Source organism: Aulonocara sp. 'chitande type north' Nkhata Bay, linkage group LG5, assembly GCF_057382095.1.
Source record: "Aulonocara sp. 'chitande type north' Nkhata Bay isolate Kocher_YH1m ecotype deep benthic linkage group LG5, A_spYH_male_GT1.1, whole genome shotgun sequence".
NCBI classification, from domain to species: domain Eukaryota; kingdom Metazoa; phylum Chordata; class Actinopteri; order Cichliformes; family Cichlidae; genus Aulonocara; species Aulonocara sp. 'chitande type north' Nkhata Bay.
This window is the reverse complement of record NC_141348.1, coordinates 8,998,556-9,016,596: the sequence shown is the minus strand read 5'-3', so window position 1 is coordinate 9,016,596 and position 18,041 is coordinate 8,998,556. Positions and strand designations below refer to the sequence as shown.

The following is an 18,041-nucleotide window of genomic DNA, read 5'->3' as shown; positions in this document are numbered from 1 at the left end:
GCAGTTTGAAATCTCATGTGATCTTGTTAATGTTCATGAGTCCAGCAACTAACCACTCTTACTAGATTGTATCAGGTCATCTCAACAAGAACAAATTAAGTTGTTGAATTTCGTACAGATCCTACATGATTTAATTACGTTCAAGATAGAAACATGAAAATTTTGTGTTCAAATTACAAGGTAGACTTTTTTTAATGTAACAACCACCCAATTTACTTCTTTCGGTTTACCAAAAAAAGTAGAGGCAGCTGTTCGACTTGACTGAGATGGATGCCTTCCTCAAACCACGATCCAAAGCGTGCAAGACTGAAATCCCTTGCAGTGTCGCAAGATTTAACATTGCTATATTATTGACTTACTTCACTCGAACATGATATGAACAATTTAATCTTCCCGCTCTGCATATTATGTAGTTTCTACACTATATAGTTACACTTAACTTTAAACCATGAGGCAATTGTGTTAAATACACGCAAGATGCTTACATAAATCCAAGAGCTGGCCAATCCCTTTTTTTCAGTGTGTATGGTTTGGTGACAGATGTTCTTACCAACATAGTTCTCCACATCACTGATGTAGAAGGTGGGGGCGGGCATGGACATGCCCAAACCATCTTTCTTCTGAACCAGGATTGGTTCATTGAAGCCGTTCTCCTCCAGGTAATCCATGGTCAGCTGACTGCCACTGAGCTTCACCACTATGTCATCAGCACTAATAAGCACACACAGCCAGATGAGGAGAGAACATCCTTAATGTGCTCTAAGCTGAAGAAACAGAATCACATCTGAGCTCTATGTGAGCAGCATGTGACACTATCTGAAAGCAGGTCTTTGAAATGTTACCAGGCAGTGCCCCCTAGTGGAGTTATTCAAACCCGGAACAATACACGCAATATTCCTTCATCAGTTTGAGTCATAAATATGATCACTTCAATTATAAAGAAAGCTTTACGTTCACCATTTTATCTCATATTATTTAAGTCGAGCCACATATTTACAACACCACCTGAGCACAACACATCTGATGGTCTCAAACACATTAAAGCAAGAAAGTCAATTTGTTCTTTACAATAAACTGTACCAGGTGATGGTCTTATGAAGCTGTGGTTAAAATAAACATGACACACACTGATTTGTTTACACTTTTCACATTGCAAAATCCCATGTGTGATGTTTTATAGTATGAATGCCTGGGTCAGTAGGGGTGTGGCCAGATACAGTCAAGCAATCAATTCAATTCAGTTTTATTTATGCAGTGCTAAATCACAACAACAGTCACCTCAAGGCACTTTATATTGTAAGGTAGACCCTACAACAATACGTACAGAGAAAAACCCAACAATCATATGACCCCCTATGAGCAGCACTTTGGCGACAGTGGGAAGGAAAAACTCCCTTTTAACAGGAAGAAACCTCCGACAGCACCAGACTCATCTGGTTTTAAGTTTTCATTTTCTTTTTCATCTCTTAACGTCGACCAGCTGGTTTCACAGTTTCACTTCTAACCCTCCTTATGGAACTGTCAAGACTGACTTTTCATTTTGTCTGTTTAACAAAGTGTAACCCAAAATAAATTTAAAAGATACAAAAAAAGAACTCACAGAGGCCTAAAGTTTTCTTACTGTAGAGGAAGAACATGAAAAAAGGAACTGTAATGCGATTGTTCTCATGTAAGGAGTTGTTCTGTGTTTTTACCTCGGAAACGTTCTGCTGCGGAGCTCCTTGATGAAGACCTGACTGCCGTTCTGAACAGCTTTGATATCGGTGCTTTGGCCTGTGTCATGTTTGCTCCAGTTCTTTTTCTTTTTCACTAGAGAGCAAACAGAAAGAATCAGTCAGAACTTGACAGCAATCAAATCTAAATTGTTCCAGCAAATGAGAAGATGTGGAATGATCACACCACAGCGAATTTCAATCATTTGAATCAGTGCAACTCCTCACATGTGGATTTGCCGTGGGTCTTCTCGCAGTTTGGACAGTGATAAATATCGATGTCTGGAGCATCGTCTTCATCAACATCGACGCAGCTGAAATGAGAGAGGAAATACTTTTTAATGGCGAGGAACAGCCTTCTGCACATGAACTAAAGTAAAAGTGTGATTGGCTGTGGCCAATGGCTGTGAGGAAAAAGTTTGGGTAGATTATTCATCTTGGAAATGTAAATTTTAAGAATTAGGATTAAATCATCCTAATTCCAAAAATGAAGTACAATTTCAACAACTGGTCTGTTCTTCCACATTATAAAAAACTGCTTGTGCAGCAAATTTAGCTTTCAGCGTTTTCAACTGTAAAAAAAGAGAAGACGGGATAAAATAAATAGTAAATTAAAAAGGAAATTTTTTGCTATTTCATGAGATGTTAACATTAAAAAATGCCAGAATTCCTGATTATTTATCTATTACATACTTAGGTCTATGTGAGGTCATGACATCTCATGGTGGCGTCTTTTTCAGTAAAAAGACTAAAAGTGAAAAAACAGTTAAAAGTAAAAAATTTGAAGCTGCCTTTTGAAAAAACCTGATTACTAAATTACTGAAAAATATTCAAAACTTTTCTTCTGGCTCTTTAACAGCATATGCATATAAATCGATTTTGTATACGTCTACAATAGAATTTGTAGTGACAGAGGAGGAAAGAAAAATCTACACTCCAGCGTGGTCACCAACCAAAGAACATCAGCATGGTCCTTTGAAGTGATGCATGGTCTACGCTGACAGACAGCAGAGGGCCATCAAGACCTCAGGACAGGAACATGTATCAGTAGCCTATAAATATCCATCTACACAGATGCAGACGCAGTCTATATTGTAGCTCTGTGGTTTGTAGCACGACTGTAGTAAAAGGAAATGTTGGTTGAATTAGCACAAGGGCAAACTGCTAGTCGTGAGAAAATGACTGTTGCTGTTGCAAAAGTTGCACTTTTGAAGTGAAGAAAAAAACAAGAGTTTTGCAGCTCAAATGCAGCAAAGGAAAAATCACCAAAACTGAAAGATATTTCAAGACAGCATTAGTGTGGTTTGTTATGATGACAGTGATGCGCAGCTCTTCCCTTCTCTCTCTAACTCCTGCAAGTCCAAATTCCTCCCGTTTGGAGCCGCTGTTCTCAAACTCGGTGAACTGGGAGTTTCTACACAATGTATTCTTTTGACTCTTTGTGGGAGCTCCACAGCTTTACTACCAGGCCCTCTCACATCCACTGAAGTCACACAGAAGAGTGGGTGGGTGTGTTTGGACAGAGGGACACATGGCTCTTCATGACATTTTCACATCAGTGGCTTTAAATCCATACTAAATGTGAAAAGTGCACAATTTTCAGTAACAAAGGAAATTATCGACACGTCTCACAGTGACAGACTGAATTCACACTCATGTTACCTGTTGCTGCCTCAGTTTACAAAGTGATTGTAACAGAGCAGGATGTATTTTTAAACCTGGGTCAGGTCTGAGCTACACCAAAGTTCTTTCATCTCTTTGTGAGTGCTGTATTTGAGCAGTTCTGAAACTGACTTTGACCTTTTACCCTCCTGTGTGAGGCACAGCATTGATGCTTACAATATCATTCTTCATTTTACCACAGGTTCACACAATTCAGTGCACAGTATGTATCTCACTGTGGTCAAGTGTATACTTAATATAGAATATAAGACAACAAGGATTCCTGTGTAGTAGGGCTGGGCGATATGGCCTAAAATCCATATTGAGGTATAATTTGAAGCATGTGCGGTAACGATATATATCGTGATATATTCTTTTCTTCTATATACCATATTTTCCGCACTATAAGGCGCACTTACAATTCTTTAATTTTCTCAAAAATCGACAGTGCGCCTTATTTATGAATTCTGGTTGTGCTTACTGACCTCAAACCGACTCTATGTGGTACATGGCGCTCAAAAATCTATCTAAAACTGTTTTAGTACGACTTTGCTAAGCTACGAAGCTGCACCGATTGATGGATTGTCAGAGCATGACAGCTATCGCAGTCTCGCAGAGTAATCTGGGTCCAAAACGCCATCCACTTCAGGTCCCAAAGTCTAACGAACACTGCTGCATCACTGAGAGTTAAAAACTGTCTACATTCTTTCATCTTTAATAAAATCATCAGCGTTGCTGCTTTACCAGGTTTAACAATTAAGTTTAACATCCAGGCATCCATGAAAACAGAATTTATTAAATTTAACAGAGTTAGAAGTTAGCAGGAAGTTAGCTCGCTAGTTTCCACCTAAACATGACATACCATGTTCTGACTGAGAGATTTCTGAAAAGATTAAACGTACAGCTCTGCTACCACTTCCAACATAAAAGAAGACAGAAAAATAAACAGCAGTGACTTTTTTAGGGTTACTGAAGTTGGGCTAGCTGCTATATAATGTTGTGCTACGTGATTGCTAGCAACACAGCTATGTTAGCATAACATAAACACAGTGAAGCTGGAGGATGAACGCTAACTTTTTTCCACTCGATAAAAGTTAACGTGAGGGTTCCTGATGGTTAGAGACAAATGCAATCGCATGGCAGGAAGCTGTAAACGGACCAAACTTCAGTCAGGAGAACAACTGAGATAATCCATCCACAATACGAGGTTAGTCATTAATATACTGCAACAACATGGGAATAGAGCAGCTGCCAGAGAATTCAACATTAATGAATCAAAGGTAGGGAAGTGGAGGAAGTGCAGTTTTTGGCTTTTCTCATATTCCAAAACGTGTTTCGTCTCTTTGCTTTTACTGTCGCCCGGCATTATTTGGAGATGATATTGTTTGCAGCCGCTGCAATGCTTTCGGCCAAAACAGGCGCAAAAACAGGCGCAGCTTGATGACACCATCAACCCCTACTGTGTAGTGTGATTAATGCAAAGCTATTTTAGTACAAACCTACTAAGGTTGGGCAATATGTAAAATTTTGCAGCCAACAATCGTCAGTCCAATAGCCGACGATAGGTCATATAGTCGCGCACGCGCAGACTTTTCGATGGGCAGAGCAATGTAATCATGCATGGACTTTGTGCGTTTAGAACACAGAAGTCCAAACATGGACAAACTAATTACCAAATTGCACACTGGAGGAGAAATGGACTGTTATCTCAGCGAGATGGTCATAGATGGAGAAGACAATCAACTGGTTTGGTGGAAAATGAAAAACGTTTCCCATTGATGTCACACATGGCACCAAAATATCTGCGTGTACCAGCAACAAGCACACTTTCAGAACGCGTCTTCAACACCGCTGGTAATGTTGTTAACCACCTGTGCACACTGCTAAAACCTGAGAAAGTAAACATGCTTGATTTCCTGTCAAAGAATTCATGCATTTTGTTTGGAGGGAATATTTTACCTTCTTTTCTTGTTTGTTTCAGTAATAATGTAGCTACTTTTTGGATTATTTATTTATTTATTTGAGATGCGCCAAATCGCACAAAAGACTTATGTTTACGTTGGAGATTTTTTTTTTAATGTTTGCTGGAAGAGACATTTAGATTTTTAGCTAATTTGTTGTTTGGTCGAGTGTGTTTCGAGTGACAGATACGTTTTTATTTAAATAAAAGGCTTTTTTTCTGAACATAGGCTACTGCTGTTCTTTTTTCTGTTATGAGTTTGAGTAAATGAATCACTGCTGCATTTGAGTGCACTCCGAGGAGGGTGCCGTTAAAACAGCGCTATTATTTATTTCTGTTGACTGCTTCTGTTGGCTTCAACCAACATTATCAAAAAAATTACTCACGGACAAATAAATAAATAAATGGCCCTTGTAAAAACTATCAACGACAGGGCAGCCCATCAACGATAGTCGATATATTTGTCCAATTGCCCAACCTTAAAACCTACAATAAGCAAACTGGAAATGAGCATAGGGTTCAGTAAAATACTATATGAGCTGCTTCTTATAAAGTGCTTTTCTACTCTACCTGAGCACTCAATACAATATGCCTCAGTCACCCTTTCACAATAGAACTTTTTTCTATGCTTTCAAACTGATATTCATGCACATTCACTTGGGGTTAGTATTTTGCCCAAGGATATTTGGCATGCAGTCAAGGATCAAACCACCAATGTTCCAACTAGGAAGCAACGTGCTCTACCTCTTGAGCTACAGCCACTTGTTATCAAAGTCCCAGACAAGTGAAATGTGTAAGCATTTAAATGGTTAGTAAGAAGAAAAAGACGGTTAGATAAAGAAATACAAAATAATACATTCGTTTATGATTATTTTGTCATGACTTTTTTTTAGTATAACAAACAAAAGCGAGCTACTTTACAATGAACTACACTCTTGAAGAGGGGTGTCCTGGCACAGATTCCAATCCAGCACACTGGAATTGGAAAACGTGAGCATGAATGGCATAAATTTTGGATGTTTCCTACTGATAAGGACCTGACACATGGCCATTCATAAAAGATGAAAGTAATTAAGTTTTAAACAATTAAATAACAGAAACATTACTGGGTTTTATACAGCCCACATGAGACCAAAGCAGGGTGTATGTGGTTCAAGACTAGTTTGACATCCCCATTCTACACACTTTGCTCTTCTGAGTTGCAGAGTAACCTTAAGAAATCAAGCTGAACATATTTAAAAAGCCAGTGATATTCATTTTCTGAATACAAAATGCTTCCTCTCTGTTGTCTTAGTCTTATATATCTTCTAATACCAATAAACTTTTGGACATCTTACTTTATGTGTAATACAGAATGTAGCTCTAGACCCAGCAGTCTTAGCTAATTATAGGCCAATCTCCAACCTTCCTTTCATATCAAACATCCTTGAAAGAGTAGTTGTCAAACAGCTAACAGATCATCTGCAGAGGCTTATTTGGAGAGTTTCAGTCAGGTTTCAGAGCTCATCACAGCACAGAAACAGCTTTAGTGAAGGTTACAAATGATCTTCTTATGGCCTCTGACAGTGGACTCATCTCTGTGCTTGTCCTGCTAGACCTCAGTGCTGTGTTCGATACTGTCGACCATTTCGACAGTATCGAGCGATTAGAGCACGCTGTAGGTATTACAGGTACTGCGCTGCAATCTAATAGACTCCAATTTGTTAGTTATGGAGTTCCACAGGGTTCAGTGCTAGGACCAATTCTGTTTACATTATACACAATTCCCTTAGACACTATTATTAGAAGGCAGAGCATACATTTCTACTGCTATGCAGATGACTCCCAACTTTAACTACTGTAATTCATTATTATCAAAAGTCCTAAAAACTCACTGAAAAGCCTTCAATTAATCCAAAATGCTGCAGCAAGAGTCCTGACAGGGACTAGAAGGAGAGAGCAGATTTCTCCTGTTTTGGCTTCCCTTCATTGGCTTCCTGTTAAATCCAGAATTGAATTCAAAATCCTGCTCCTCACATACAAGGTCTTGAATAGGAAGGCCCCGTCTTATCTTAATATCCATATCACCCTATTAGAGCTGCAGTCTGCTCTCAGACTGCAGCTTTACTTGTGATTCCTACTATATTTAACGGTAGAATTATAGGCATAGCTTGCAGCTGTCAGAGCACTCTTCCAGATTCCAATTTGGATTCAGGAGACAGACACTGTCTCTTTACTTTTAAGATCAGGCTTAAAACTTTCCTTTTTGCTAGCGGATATAGTTAGGGCTGGATCAGGTGACTGTGAATCCTCCCTTATTATGCGGGAATTGGTCTAGGCTGTTGGGGATTCCATTGAGTGTTTCTTCTCCAGTCACCTTTCTCACTATGTGTTTATACACCTCTCTGCATTTAAATATTAATTAATTATTTAATCATTCATCGTTGGCTCTCTTCCACAGCATGTCTTTTGTTCTGTCTCCCTCCCCACACAGAGCACAGCTTTAAATGTTCTGCCACCTGCATGCTCAGCAAATTTCCTCTGGCTTTTATTGTGAAGCAGTTGCAGGATGTGTTGAATTCGGCTTGTGTTATGTGCAAGACTTGCTGACAACTGTTTCTGTACTATGCAAGTCCCCATACATCCAGCTATGTAAAGCCGGTGAGCTTTAGTCCTGTTTGAACTCTCTGTTTAGCTTTAATAGTGCATTTATTTTACCACAGTCAATCCAGCAGTAAGAAGTTCATATAAACCTATTGTACAGCAACTCCCCAGGACCCAGTGTGGTCAAAGGGGGCCTTCCCCTGTGGCTAGTGTGGGAATGACACATAATGCAACTGTGGTTCTAAGCAATGACCACACCAAAACCATGGTTTTAGTTAAAGCTTTAACACAGTCAACGCCAGGACGCACTGATGAAGCCATTCTGTGAAAGAAGACGTTATATCATAAAGCAAACGTTTACAGGTGGCATGTTCTTGAAATCAAGTCTCCATCACCAGCTCGCAGAATCTGTTTTCTTACAGTACATCAAAATATATAAACATATATTTTTATTAGGTAAAGTGTCTGGCGCTGTGAGGATAACATCTATCTAATAAGCAAAAAAAGGTTTTGTATCTTGTTCCATATAATACGTCACACTGAACATCGTCCAACAAAGTGCAGATTTGCTGCAGGGCATGTTTTCAATAAGTTAAACAAAGCTCAAAGTCATCAAAACCTGCTTTTAGTGTTGAGACTTGTTTGCTCTGAGGAAAATTGCAACCATTTGGACTAGGGCTGAACGATATATCGCATTTGCGATAACGGCACAACTCCCGGCACATCATTTTCAGATCACCGCGGAGTTTCGCTGCTCGGGTTAAACGTAATATATAAGTCACTTAGACAACATAAAAATGTTATTGTTGGGCTTTTTTCAGTGTTTTGTTTGTTCGTGAGTAAATCGGTTTGGCTGAGATTAAAGTTATTAGATTAGATAAAATAAAACTTTATTAATCCCCCGGGTGGGTTCCTCCTTGGTTTTCACACAGCTGACTAAACGTCAAACAGAAAACTGATTAAACAGAAGTATGAGACAGTCGAGAATTTACGCCAGTGTCTGGTTATATTTTAGATAGCAAGAAGCAGACGGCCGAGTTTATTAAACTCCACCGAGACAGCGGTGACGCTAATCAGAACTAGACCGTCCAATTTCACGCCTTTAAATTTTAAAGGCGTGTTTGTGTGTGTGTTTATACAATTGCTATTATGTTTGCACTTTATGTGTAATGTTACTGACTGCAGAGATCAGTAAGATGTGTGTATTTTTTATTTATTAGTTTTATTTATTTAATATTATTTTTTAATTTAATGACTGTCTAGTAGTTCACAGATGTCGAAAAACTGAGTGTGGTAAAGCCACTGATTTTGTTTATGTATATTTCTGCAATCTGCACATTGTACTGACTTTCATTTTAATGTTTACACCAGGGTTCCTTGTCAGCACTTTATGCTCAGATGTTTGTAAGCTAAAAATAAACTATTGTGTATGTTCAAATATACTGTTGTGATTGAAGAAGTTAAATAACAATGTCAGTCATCAATTCATGCATCACCTCATGTCATCATAACAGAGGTCTGTCTTCCAGGAAAGAACAGTTTAAAATTAATGTAATATAGTATTGGCCATACTATATGATGTATTGCTTGTCTTTGTTTAATAATACAGAAGACAAAGACCTTAAAAAATAATCGCATATCACATCGCAATTGCAATATTGGGGCAAAAAATCGCAATTAGATTATTTTCCATAATCGTTCAGCCCTAATTTGGACACCAGTTTAGCTTACTGGGTCAGCAGGCTGCTACCACATGACCAGAGTCTGACCCAGCGCTGCGTCTTCCCAACTATCTCTCTCCGCTTTCCTGTCTATCTCCATTGTTCCCACCCAATAAAGGCAAAATGCCCCCCCCCCCCAAAAAAAAGGATTAAAAAGTTTCAATCATTTAAAAAAAGTGAAAGAGATGGTTTTCAAGGGCATTGGAGGGCTGTGTAGTCAGTGTGTGCCAGGGCAGGGAGCAATGATTAAATACGATAAGTACATGTATAAACAATCATGTTGGCTAATAAGTAATTGCTATTAATTCATCAGATTTCAAAAAGCTGCCAGATAATTGCTAAATTATCAAGTTGCCATACATTCTTTCTTTAATTTATAATGTTACTTTATGCTGAAGACTGCTGAAGCTCCTAACTCATTTCAATGCTCGGTGTTCAATGACAATAAAGATCTAATCAGAAAATGTTTTTTAAAAAGTGGGGAAATAATTATTTGATGTCCTGCTGAATTTGTGAATTTGCTCACTTACAAAGAAATGAACAGTCTACTTTTTATTGTGGCTTTATTTGAATGGAGAGAGACAAAATATCCGCTTAAAAATCCATAAAAAACACATTACATAAAAGTTATAAAATGATTTGTATGTCATTAAGTGAAAAAGGTATTTGAGTAATTGGTGAAAAAAACATTGTTGGCAAGAACAACAGTAAGAACGTCTTGTAGTTGGTCATCAGGCTTCTACACGTCTGTGGAAGGATTTCGCTGCTCTCCTCCTGCGTTAGACTCTCGAAATCCTTTAGGTTGCTTGGCTGCTGCTTGGCAACTCAAAGCTTCAACTCCCTCCATAGACTGTCTATAGGATTGAGGTCTGCAGACTAGCTACGCCACTCTGTGACCTTAATGTGCTTCTTCTTTAGCCACTCCTTTATTGCCTTGGTAGTACCCATCTACGACCCGTCTTCAGTGCAGAGGGAAGGAGGTGCACGTCCAGGACTGAATACTACATTGACTCGTCCACTGACTTCTTAATGCGGTGAAGTCATCCTGTACCCTAAGCAGAAAAACAGCCCCAAAGCGCTTGACAGTAGGTATAGTGTTCTTTACATCATACTCTGCTTTTCTCTTCTTCCAAAGCTGATGGGCTGAGTTAGTTTCATCTAACCACTTCATTCATAGCACTGAATCATTGAAATGTTCACTGGCACAGGTTCACAGGTGTGTACATGGGCCTTCTTGAGTGAGGGGAGCCTTGCATGCACCGAGAGACTTCAGTCCATCCTCATGAGGCAAGATCTTGTATGGCACTCCAGACTGAGGGTCATTTCATATTTCTTCCACTGTCAAATAATCGCACCAGCAGTTGTCACCTTCTCACCAAGCGTCGTGCTTCCAGGCTCGTGCAGGTCTACATCTTGTCCCTGATGTCCTTTGATAGCTCTTTGGTCTTGAGCTGGTGGTGGAGAGGTTGGAATGGAAGAAATTGATTCTGTGGACAGGTGTGCTTTATACACATCAGCTGAGATCAGGAGTATCTGTAATTGATTGATTGATTGTAATCTGTGTCCCCATGTGGCATACACCCAATCCTGTGGGATCAAATACTTATTTCACTCAATTGCATGAAAATCGATTTATAACTTCGTGACATGTTTGTTCTGGATGTTTGGTTGCTAGTCTGTCTCTTTCCATTAAAATGACATTACTATAAAATTTGAGACTGTTTGTAAGTGACCAAACTTGCAAAGCTGTTTCCCCCACTGTAAACACAAACACATGATTTCCTGATTTTCATGATTTCCTGATTTCTTTCCATATTTGTTAAGATTGTCATACTAATTTAAACATGCGCACAACGATAACACAAGTAAATACAAAATGCATTTTAAAGGAAAAATGATATCCAAATCTACCAGGTCCTGTGTGATAAAGTAAATGCCTTACATATATCTAATCACCATTGATAGCGAGAACTCTAATCAAGCATTTGCATTGACTGGCAATGAGTCTTTCACAACGCTTTGCCTCACTTTTCTTTGTAGAATTTGTTTAATTCAGCCACATTGGAGGGTTTTCAAGCATAAAGGACCTATTTAAGGTCATGGCAAAGCATGTCGACAGGACTTAAGTTGGACTTTTACTAAGCCACTGTGTATTTTGGATCTTTGTCCTGCTGCACAACCCAGTTGTGCTTGAGCTGATGACATTCTCCTTCTAGATTTTCTGGTAAAGAGCAGAACACATGGATCTATTAATTACGGCAAGTTGTCCAGATCCTGAAGCAGCGAAGCAGCTTCAGACCATCACACTACCACCACTATGAACTGATAGGATGTTCGCATGATGTTAATAATAATCATAATAATGGATTGCATTTATAGCGCTTTTTGGGGCCCTCAAAAAGCACTATAGTGGAATTGCAATGCGCTTTGCAATTCCACTATTCCTTCACTCTCACATACTGGTGGAGGCAGCTACAGTTGTAGCCACAGCTGCCCTGGGGCAGACTGACAGAAGCGAGGCTGCCATATAGTGCCATGGGCCCCCCTGGCCATCACCAGTAGGCGGCAGGTGAAGTGTCTCGCCCAAAGACACAACGACCGAGACTGTCCGAACCTTCCGGTTACAAGACGAGCTGCCAACTCTTTGAGCCACGATCGCCCCATGTTCTTTTATGAAATGCTGTGTTAGTTTTATGCCAAACATCTAAAACCTGAACTTTTGTCTTTTCACTCCACTGACACTAACTGAGGTAACTGACCTTCTGGATGAGCTGTCGATACACTCATGGAGTAATTCTGGTAGGCCAAAAACACACATGTGTCACGGATGTTCCTGCTGATTGCTTTGCTACTTGTTTAAACACACTTTAAATAGACAAAGTTCAACATTGTCCAAACAAATACACTGTGTGCATTTTAGTGGCTATATGAAACCACTAATTATCTTCCCTGTTAAACAATTCATGTTTTAAATGTCGCTCAGTTATGTAACACTTCGCGCTGTGTGTAACTTTGCAAACGCACACAGTGTCAGATTAGTTTTGTCTGCTAGCTAACCCCAGCAGTGCTAGCAGTCCTAGCCTTGGCTTCTTCAGTGCTGGTGTCCACACATCTTTGTGAAGAATGTGGTTACACCTGGTTTCAGTTGCTTGGTTTTATTCCAGTTTGACAGCCGTTCGTTAAAGTAGAATAGAATAGCGCCAGTTAAGACGGCTGTCCTCTGTTTACTTTCCCTCTGCGCATTTACAACTTCACTACACCATGAAAATGCAGAGCATGGTTAATGCCAGTGTTTCACTCATTCACATGCATTAACTCACCGTGGCTGCTGGTCAACGCACAAATTCAACGTAAAGAACGTTTTTGTTACTAATTACCACAAGCATAAAGTGAATTCATGCAGCGCCAAAATAACTGCAAACATCAAGTGGGAAGAACAATTGCTCAAAATTGTAATAAGGTAATATATAATATGTATTACAGTATTAGTTTAAACATTATTTACCAATACCTGATAACAAGTCACATCACAGCCATGTTCAAACACTATTCTCTTGAAATACATATTAACATGTTGTATTTTAATAAAGAATTATCCAGATATATTTGGTTAAGACAGCTTTTGTTACAATTTGACGGACTTTAAATACATAAATGTTGTAGTTAAGCAACATATCAGTTGTCTTGGAAAGGAATGGCCTTGTATAGCATTTTTCAGTCTTGCTGACTCAGAATGTCACAACATTAAACATTTTGTAGTCAGCGCCAGTACGAAGAGAATTAGATGATTTCAGCCATAATTATTTATTAAAATGTGATTTAAGCCACTGACATGGTGTTGGTAGACCATTTGTTTAAACATTATACTCAGTTGACAGAACATAGACTGAGATGTTAGGATGACTGACAGGCAGCCTACTGACAATCCTATAAGACATAACATTAGTTACGTCATGTTAGCTTCAGCATATATAATGTTAACCACTGCAAACATTTTAGCCTTTGGATCATAACTGATTTTACAACAGCAATGACAAGTGTCTCAGACAAAGTGGTAAAATGTATTTCATGATAACAACACAAACTACCTCCTGATATAACTCTTACAGCCATTCTTATCAATAAATCAGGGCTGTAAGAGTTGTTGTGGCAGCTGCACTAGTTGCGATCTTCAGCTAATAGTTTTTGCTGTTCAATGTGTTGTTTTTTCTGTGCTGGTGGGCATGTTGCATTTTCAGAATTTTGGTATTATTTTATTCTACGTGAACACCCGTCCAGCTCACATCCACGGGTAAGAAGATCCATGGATGGGCAGAGTGCAAACATACAAACTAAGCAGAAAGGACCTAGCTGAGGTCTGAACCAGTTATTTTCACTGTAACAACGTGTTCTAAATCCTTATTTTTACTTTTTTTTCCTTTTATCTAACAACTGATCACCACCTCCTGAGAAAAATATTCCAACTACTGCTTTTTGGATAAGCCATCACCAGCTAGCTTTATCACTAATTGTGGGTTTATTGTAGGTTATTTGCTGAAAACAGCTGCTTGCTTTTTGTATCAAAGGTTGATAAGTGCAGTGAGACTGAAGCCAGGTGGTAAACTGAGCTCCCACGAGTATTAATAATGAACTAAAACAGACTAAAGCAGCCTTCCTCAATAAAGACACTTTGATTATAAGGTTGATTTTTATTTTTAAAAGAAGTTGCCATTTTAAAAATGCAACAAGTCCGAGGCTAACTCACTTGGTTTTGTTCATTTAACATGAAGATAAAACAGAAATGTACAGTGAAAACCAGACAGTGTGGTTTTAGGAGCAGTTAGCGTTTGAACTGTTTCCTGATCAACAACAGCTGGGTGCCATGACTGCAAGCAGCATCTCCAAAGCGCTGTCCTGAACACTGCAGTGACTCAACTGTGGCCCAAACCAAAATGACTACAGGATATAAAAACGAATGCATAAAGGTTGTAGGAAAGTAGAGTGTTGTCAGACATGGCAAAGCTAGGCTGCTGCAGCTCTTTGTAGAACGATTGTTTCTGACTCTAACAGCCAATGTATATGTGATACCCATACATGTATGGATCACCATGTGTATAAGTCCCAGAGGATTCAGTGATCACTTAGATGATAATGATTAGATTTTGTTCACGTTTCTGTTACATCACATCATCATGTGTGGACTCATGCTAAGACTGTGAATCATAATTATATTGATGATACATGTGAACTTAACACATCCGCTCCTAACAGCTGAACATATTATTATTTTAAAATGCAAGTATTTATCAGTGGTCTAATATTAATTTGAGAAGAAATTCATTACTCGGGCCAACATTTGTTAAATTTTTTTTAAGGGAACCTGATGTTAGTAACCTGATTTATTCCTCATGATGGTCCACCTCAGGGGCCTGAATAATTGGAGCGCCAATGTACGGTGTGTGCAAATCCACTTTAAATATACTTATGGTTTGAAAAATGCAGTTGCTCTATTTTTTATCAGGATCACAAACTTACAGAATGTGACAGGTAAGTGAAAATGTGTGATGCAGGTAATAACACAAGCAGAAATACGATGTTCGGGGGGAGAAACAACATGTATTTTGCTGGTGGTTTGGCTTCTAGGTCTTGGACTATTGCCATGCCTTAATTCTCGAATGATTTAGACAGTGTGATACAGACAGCGGGCAGCCGGCCGGCGGAGGAACATTAAAGGGTTAACGTTCAGGCGCGTAAATACTGTTCAATGCTCTGAAGGGCTTGTTCACCGAAAGAAACGCGATTAACAAATGACGGGTTAACAAAAAGACAGGCAGTGAGCAGCCGAACAGCTCTAAACACCCCAAAGCAAAGGCCAGTCCAGACACAGACTCGTGTAAGAACAGATATAACGACAGCAGGCAAAAACGAAAGGATGATAACTGGGATTTGGTTGAGACCATTACAGTGTGTGTACAGCAGGGAAAGTGATGAGCAGCGGCGGGCGATACGTTTCGCACTATACTCGGGGAGACGTATGAGCTAACAGTCGTAGTCTACACTAGTGACAAACCAGTCAAACCAATACTAATAATTATTTCCCCTCCGCTGCTGAAGCTTAGGACATCCAGCACGGGCTATTGTCAGCCATAGCTGCCGCCTGGCAGGAAGGCTGCGGGGCTGAGTTCGGGAAGCTCGGACTCGAGTCGTGATTTTCCACCGCGCTCGGTTAACACGGCCGGTGAAAACTGGAAGAGCGACTCGAATGTGACAATATTTCCCGGCAATAGGCACGAAATGTTGCCCTTAACGTGTCTGGAAGGACGAGCATTTGTCACAAAAATGAGCGGCGAGTTTGCGGAGGCTTCCCCCGCTGTCGTCCGCTCCTTACAACGGGAAGGCAGGCTGGGGCTATGCGGGGATGTTAAAGAGCCGTTAAGTGCAATTAATAGCCGAAGCTCACACCGAAATCCTCCCATTAACCACCGTATTTATTCCAATAAGGGAAATCTGTTTTGTGTTATTCGCGAAAAAATGTCACAACCCCGGTCGGCTATATATAACTCCGCCTTCTTCTTCTTCTCCAAGCGGCCTCTCTTCAGATGTAGACGGGCGACTGAGAGCCACAAAGCTGTCAAACGCAACCGAGACCTCGCCATTTTTGTTTGTTTCCCACAAATGCAAACCGCCCCAAAATACAGTACGGCGAACAATCGAGACTTACCTGCCGTGGAACCAGTCCTTGCAAGCATCGCACTCGATCATAAACTGGGTCACGTCGTAAGGTAATCTGCAGATGCAATATACTGGTACAGTCGCCATGTTCAATTCACAACTACGTCGGGATAGACTGGGGGGGCTGCAGGAGGAACAACGTCCTGCAAACAATATGATCCAATATGATCTTCCCCAGAAAAAAAGCCAGGGGCAGTCCCGCCGGACACATGAACCTAAGCGCACAGCTCCATCACGCCGCGGCCGGGCTGGCGTTTGTGCGGGGAGCTAGAAACGATGGAGGCTCGTCGTAGCAGGCTTTCCTCAAATGCATTATTATTGTTATTATTACTATGTGCATGCCCCCTGGTGACAGCGCGGCACCGAAGCGCTCATATTAGGAGCCACAAGAAAATGTAGTCTCGATGTCGCTGCGAGGTAAATAAATAAACAAATGTAAGTTACGTCAGGGAGCAGCTTTAGATCCGATGAATGAGCGTAAAGATCGATCTAAAATGGACTTGCGGATTTTTTTCCCCTGTGGTGGAACGCTCAAATGCCGAGAAATAAACGCTTTCTATTCCCAGACAGTTTATTGTTAATCGATGAATACAATTTAAATGCCGCGTTCTTAGCCGCCATTAGGAAAGATATGATTGTTTAATTATTACATAATCTGTTATTACGAAATTACACACTATTTCCGTACATCATGATATCCTCTCTATAAATACAGTTGTTATTATTATTATTGTTGTTGTTATTATTATTACTACATTTCATGTATTTGGAATTTAATAATAATAATAATAATAATAATAATACAATCATAAAAATATTTCAACATCATCTCAGCAAAACAGAATCGAAATCAAATGTCACTTTGTAATAAGGTAGTTGAACTATAAGCTTGCAAGAACAGATGATTCCCTGTCAGACACATGTTGCATTCTTCACAAGTCCACTGCCCTTCCTGGCTGACTGATTATAAACCAGCATGAGGTTTTGTCCATGACACCAAATCTCAGTCTGCACCTTTTTATGTATTAAACAAGCCATTTTACAGTGGTGTGAAAAAAAGTTTTCTCTATGCAGCCTCACCTCTATGAAAGGAGAAGAAATTCACCCCCAATCAAACCATGTAATCTTCAGGGAAACTGCAAACGCTACAGATAGCATGTTAAACATGTTACATTTAGAAAAAGACCAAACAACTATGGCTTGTCTGAAAGCCTTTTGTCTCTAAAGAAAACATGGCAACATGGCTTTGGTTTGCAAAGTTGCATCTGAAGAAACCAAAAGATTACTGAAATAATGTCCTTTGGATCGACAAGACCAAGGCGAAGAAGTTTGCCCAAAAACCCAACACAGCATATCAGCATAAATACTGCATACCATCTGTAAAGCACAGTGGTGGGGAGGGGTGATGATTTGAGCTTGTTGTGCAGCCACAGGAACTGGGTACCTTGAAGACATTGAGCTGACCATAAACTCCTCTGTTTACCAAGGTGCTTGAGCATCAAATATGAAGCCATCTGTCCAACACCTAAAGCTCGGTTGAAGCTGAGTCATGCAACAATACAGTGATGTCAAGCACAAATCTGCAACAGAATGGCTGGAAAACAAAAGAATCAAGGTGTTGCAGTCACCCAAAGTCAAGAACTGAAATGCTGTGATGGCACCCTAAGAGAGCGGTATATAAATGAATGCCAT

General features: G+C 39.8%; 1 protein-coding gene across 2 annotated transcripts in view; it reads right to left on the bottom strand.

Annotated features, from left to right (window-relative positions):
- phf2 (PHD finger protein 2) overlaps positions 1 to 16,879 on the bottom strand; it is a 40,886-nt gene extending 24,007 nt beyond the window's left edge. The window contains exons 1-4 of one of the 2 annotated variants that reach the window (XM_086291196.1): positions 16,339 to 16,879; positions 1,941 to 2,026; positions 1,695 to 1,809; positions 551 to 711 (exon numbers count right to left, since the gene is read on the bottom strand). In XM_086291196.1, the coding sequence (XP_086147322.1) occupies positions 551 to 711; positions 1,695 to 1,809; positions 1,941 to 2,026; positions 16,339 to 16,436 (460 nt within the window). In that variant the 5' untranslated portion in view covers positions 16,437 to 16,879. The remainder of the gene's footprint in view (positions 1 to 550; positions 712 to 1,694; positions 1,810 to 1,940; positions 2,027 to 16,338) is intronic. The other variant, XM_086291195.1, reaches the window with a different exon arrangement.
- Positions 16,880 to 18,041: the final 1,162 nt, after the last annotated feature.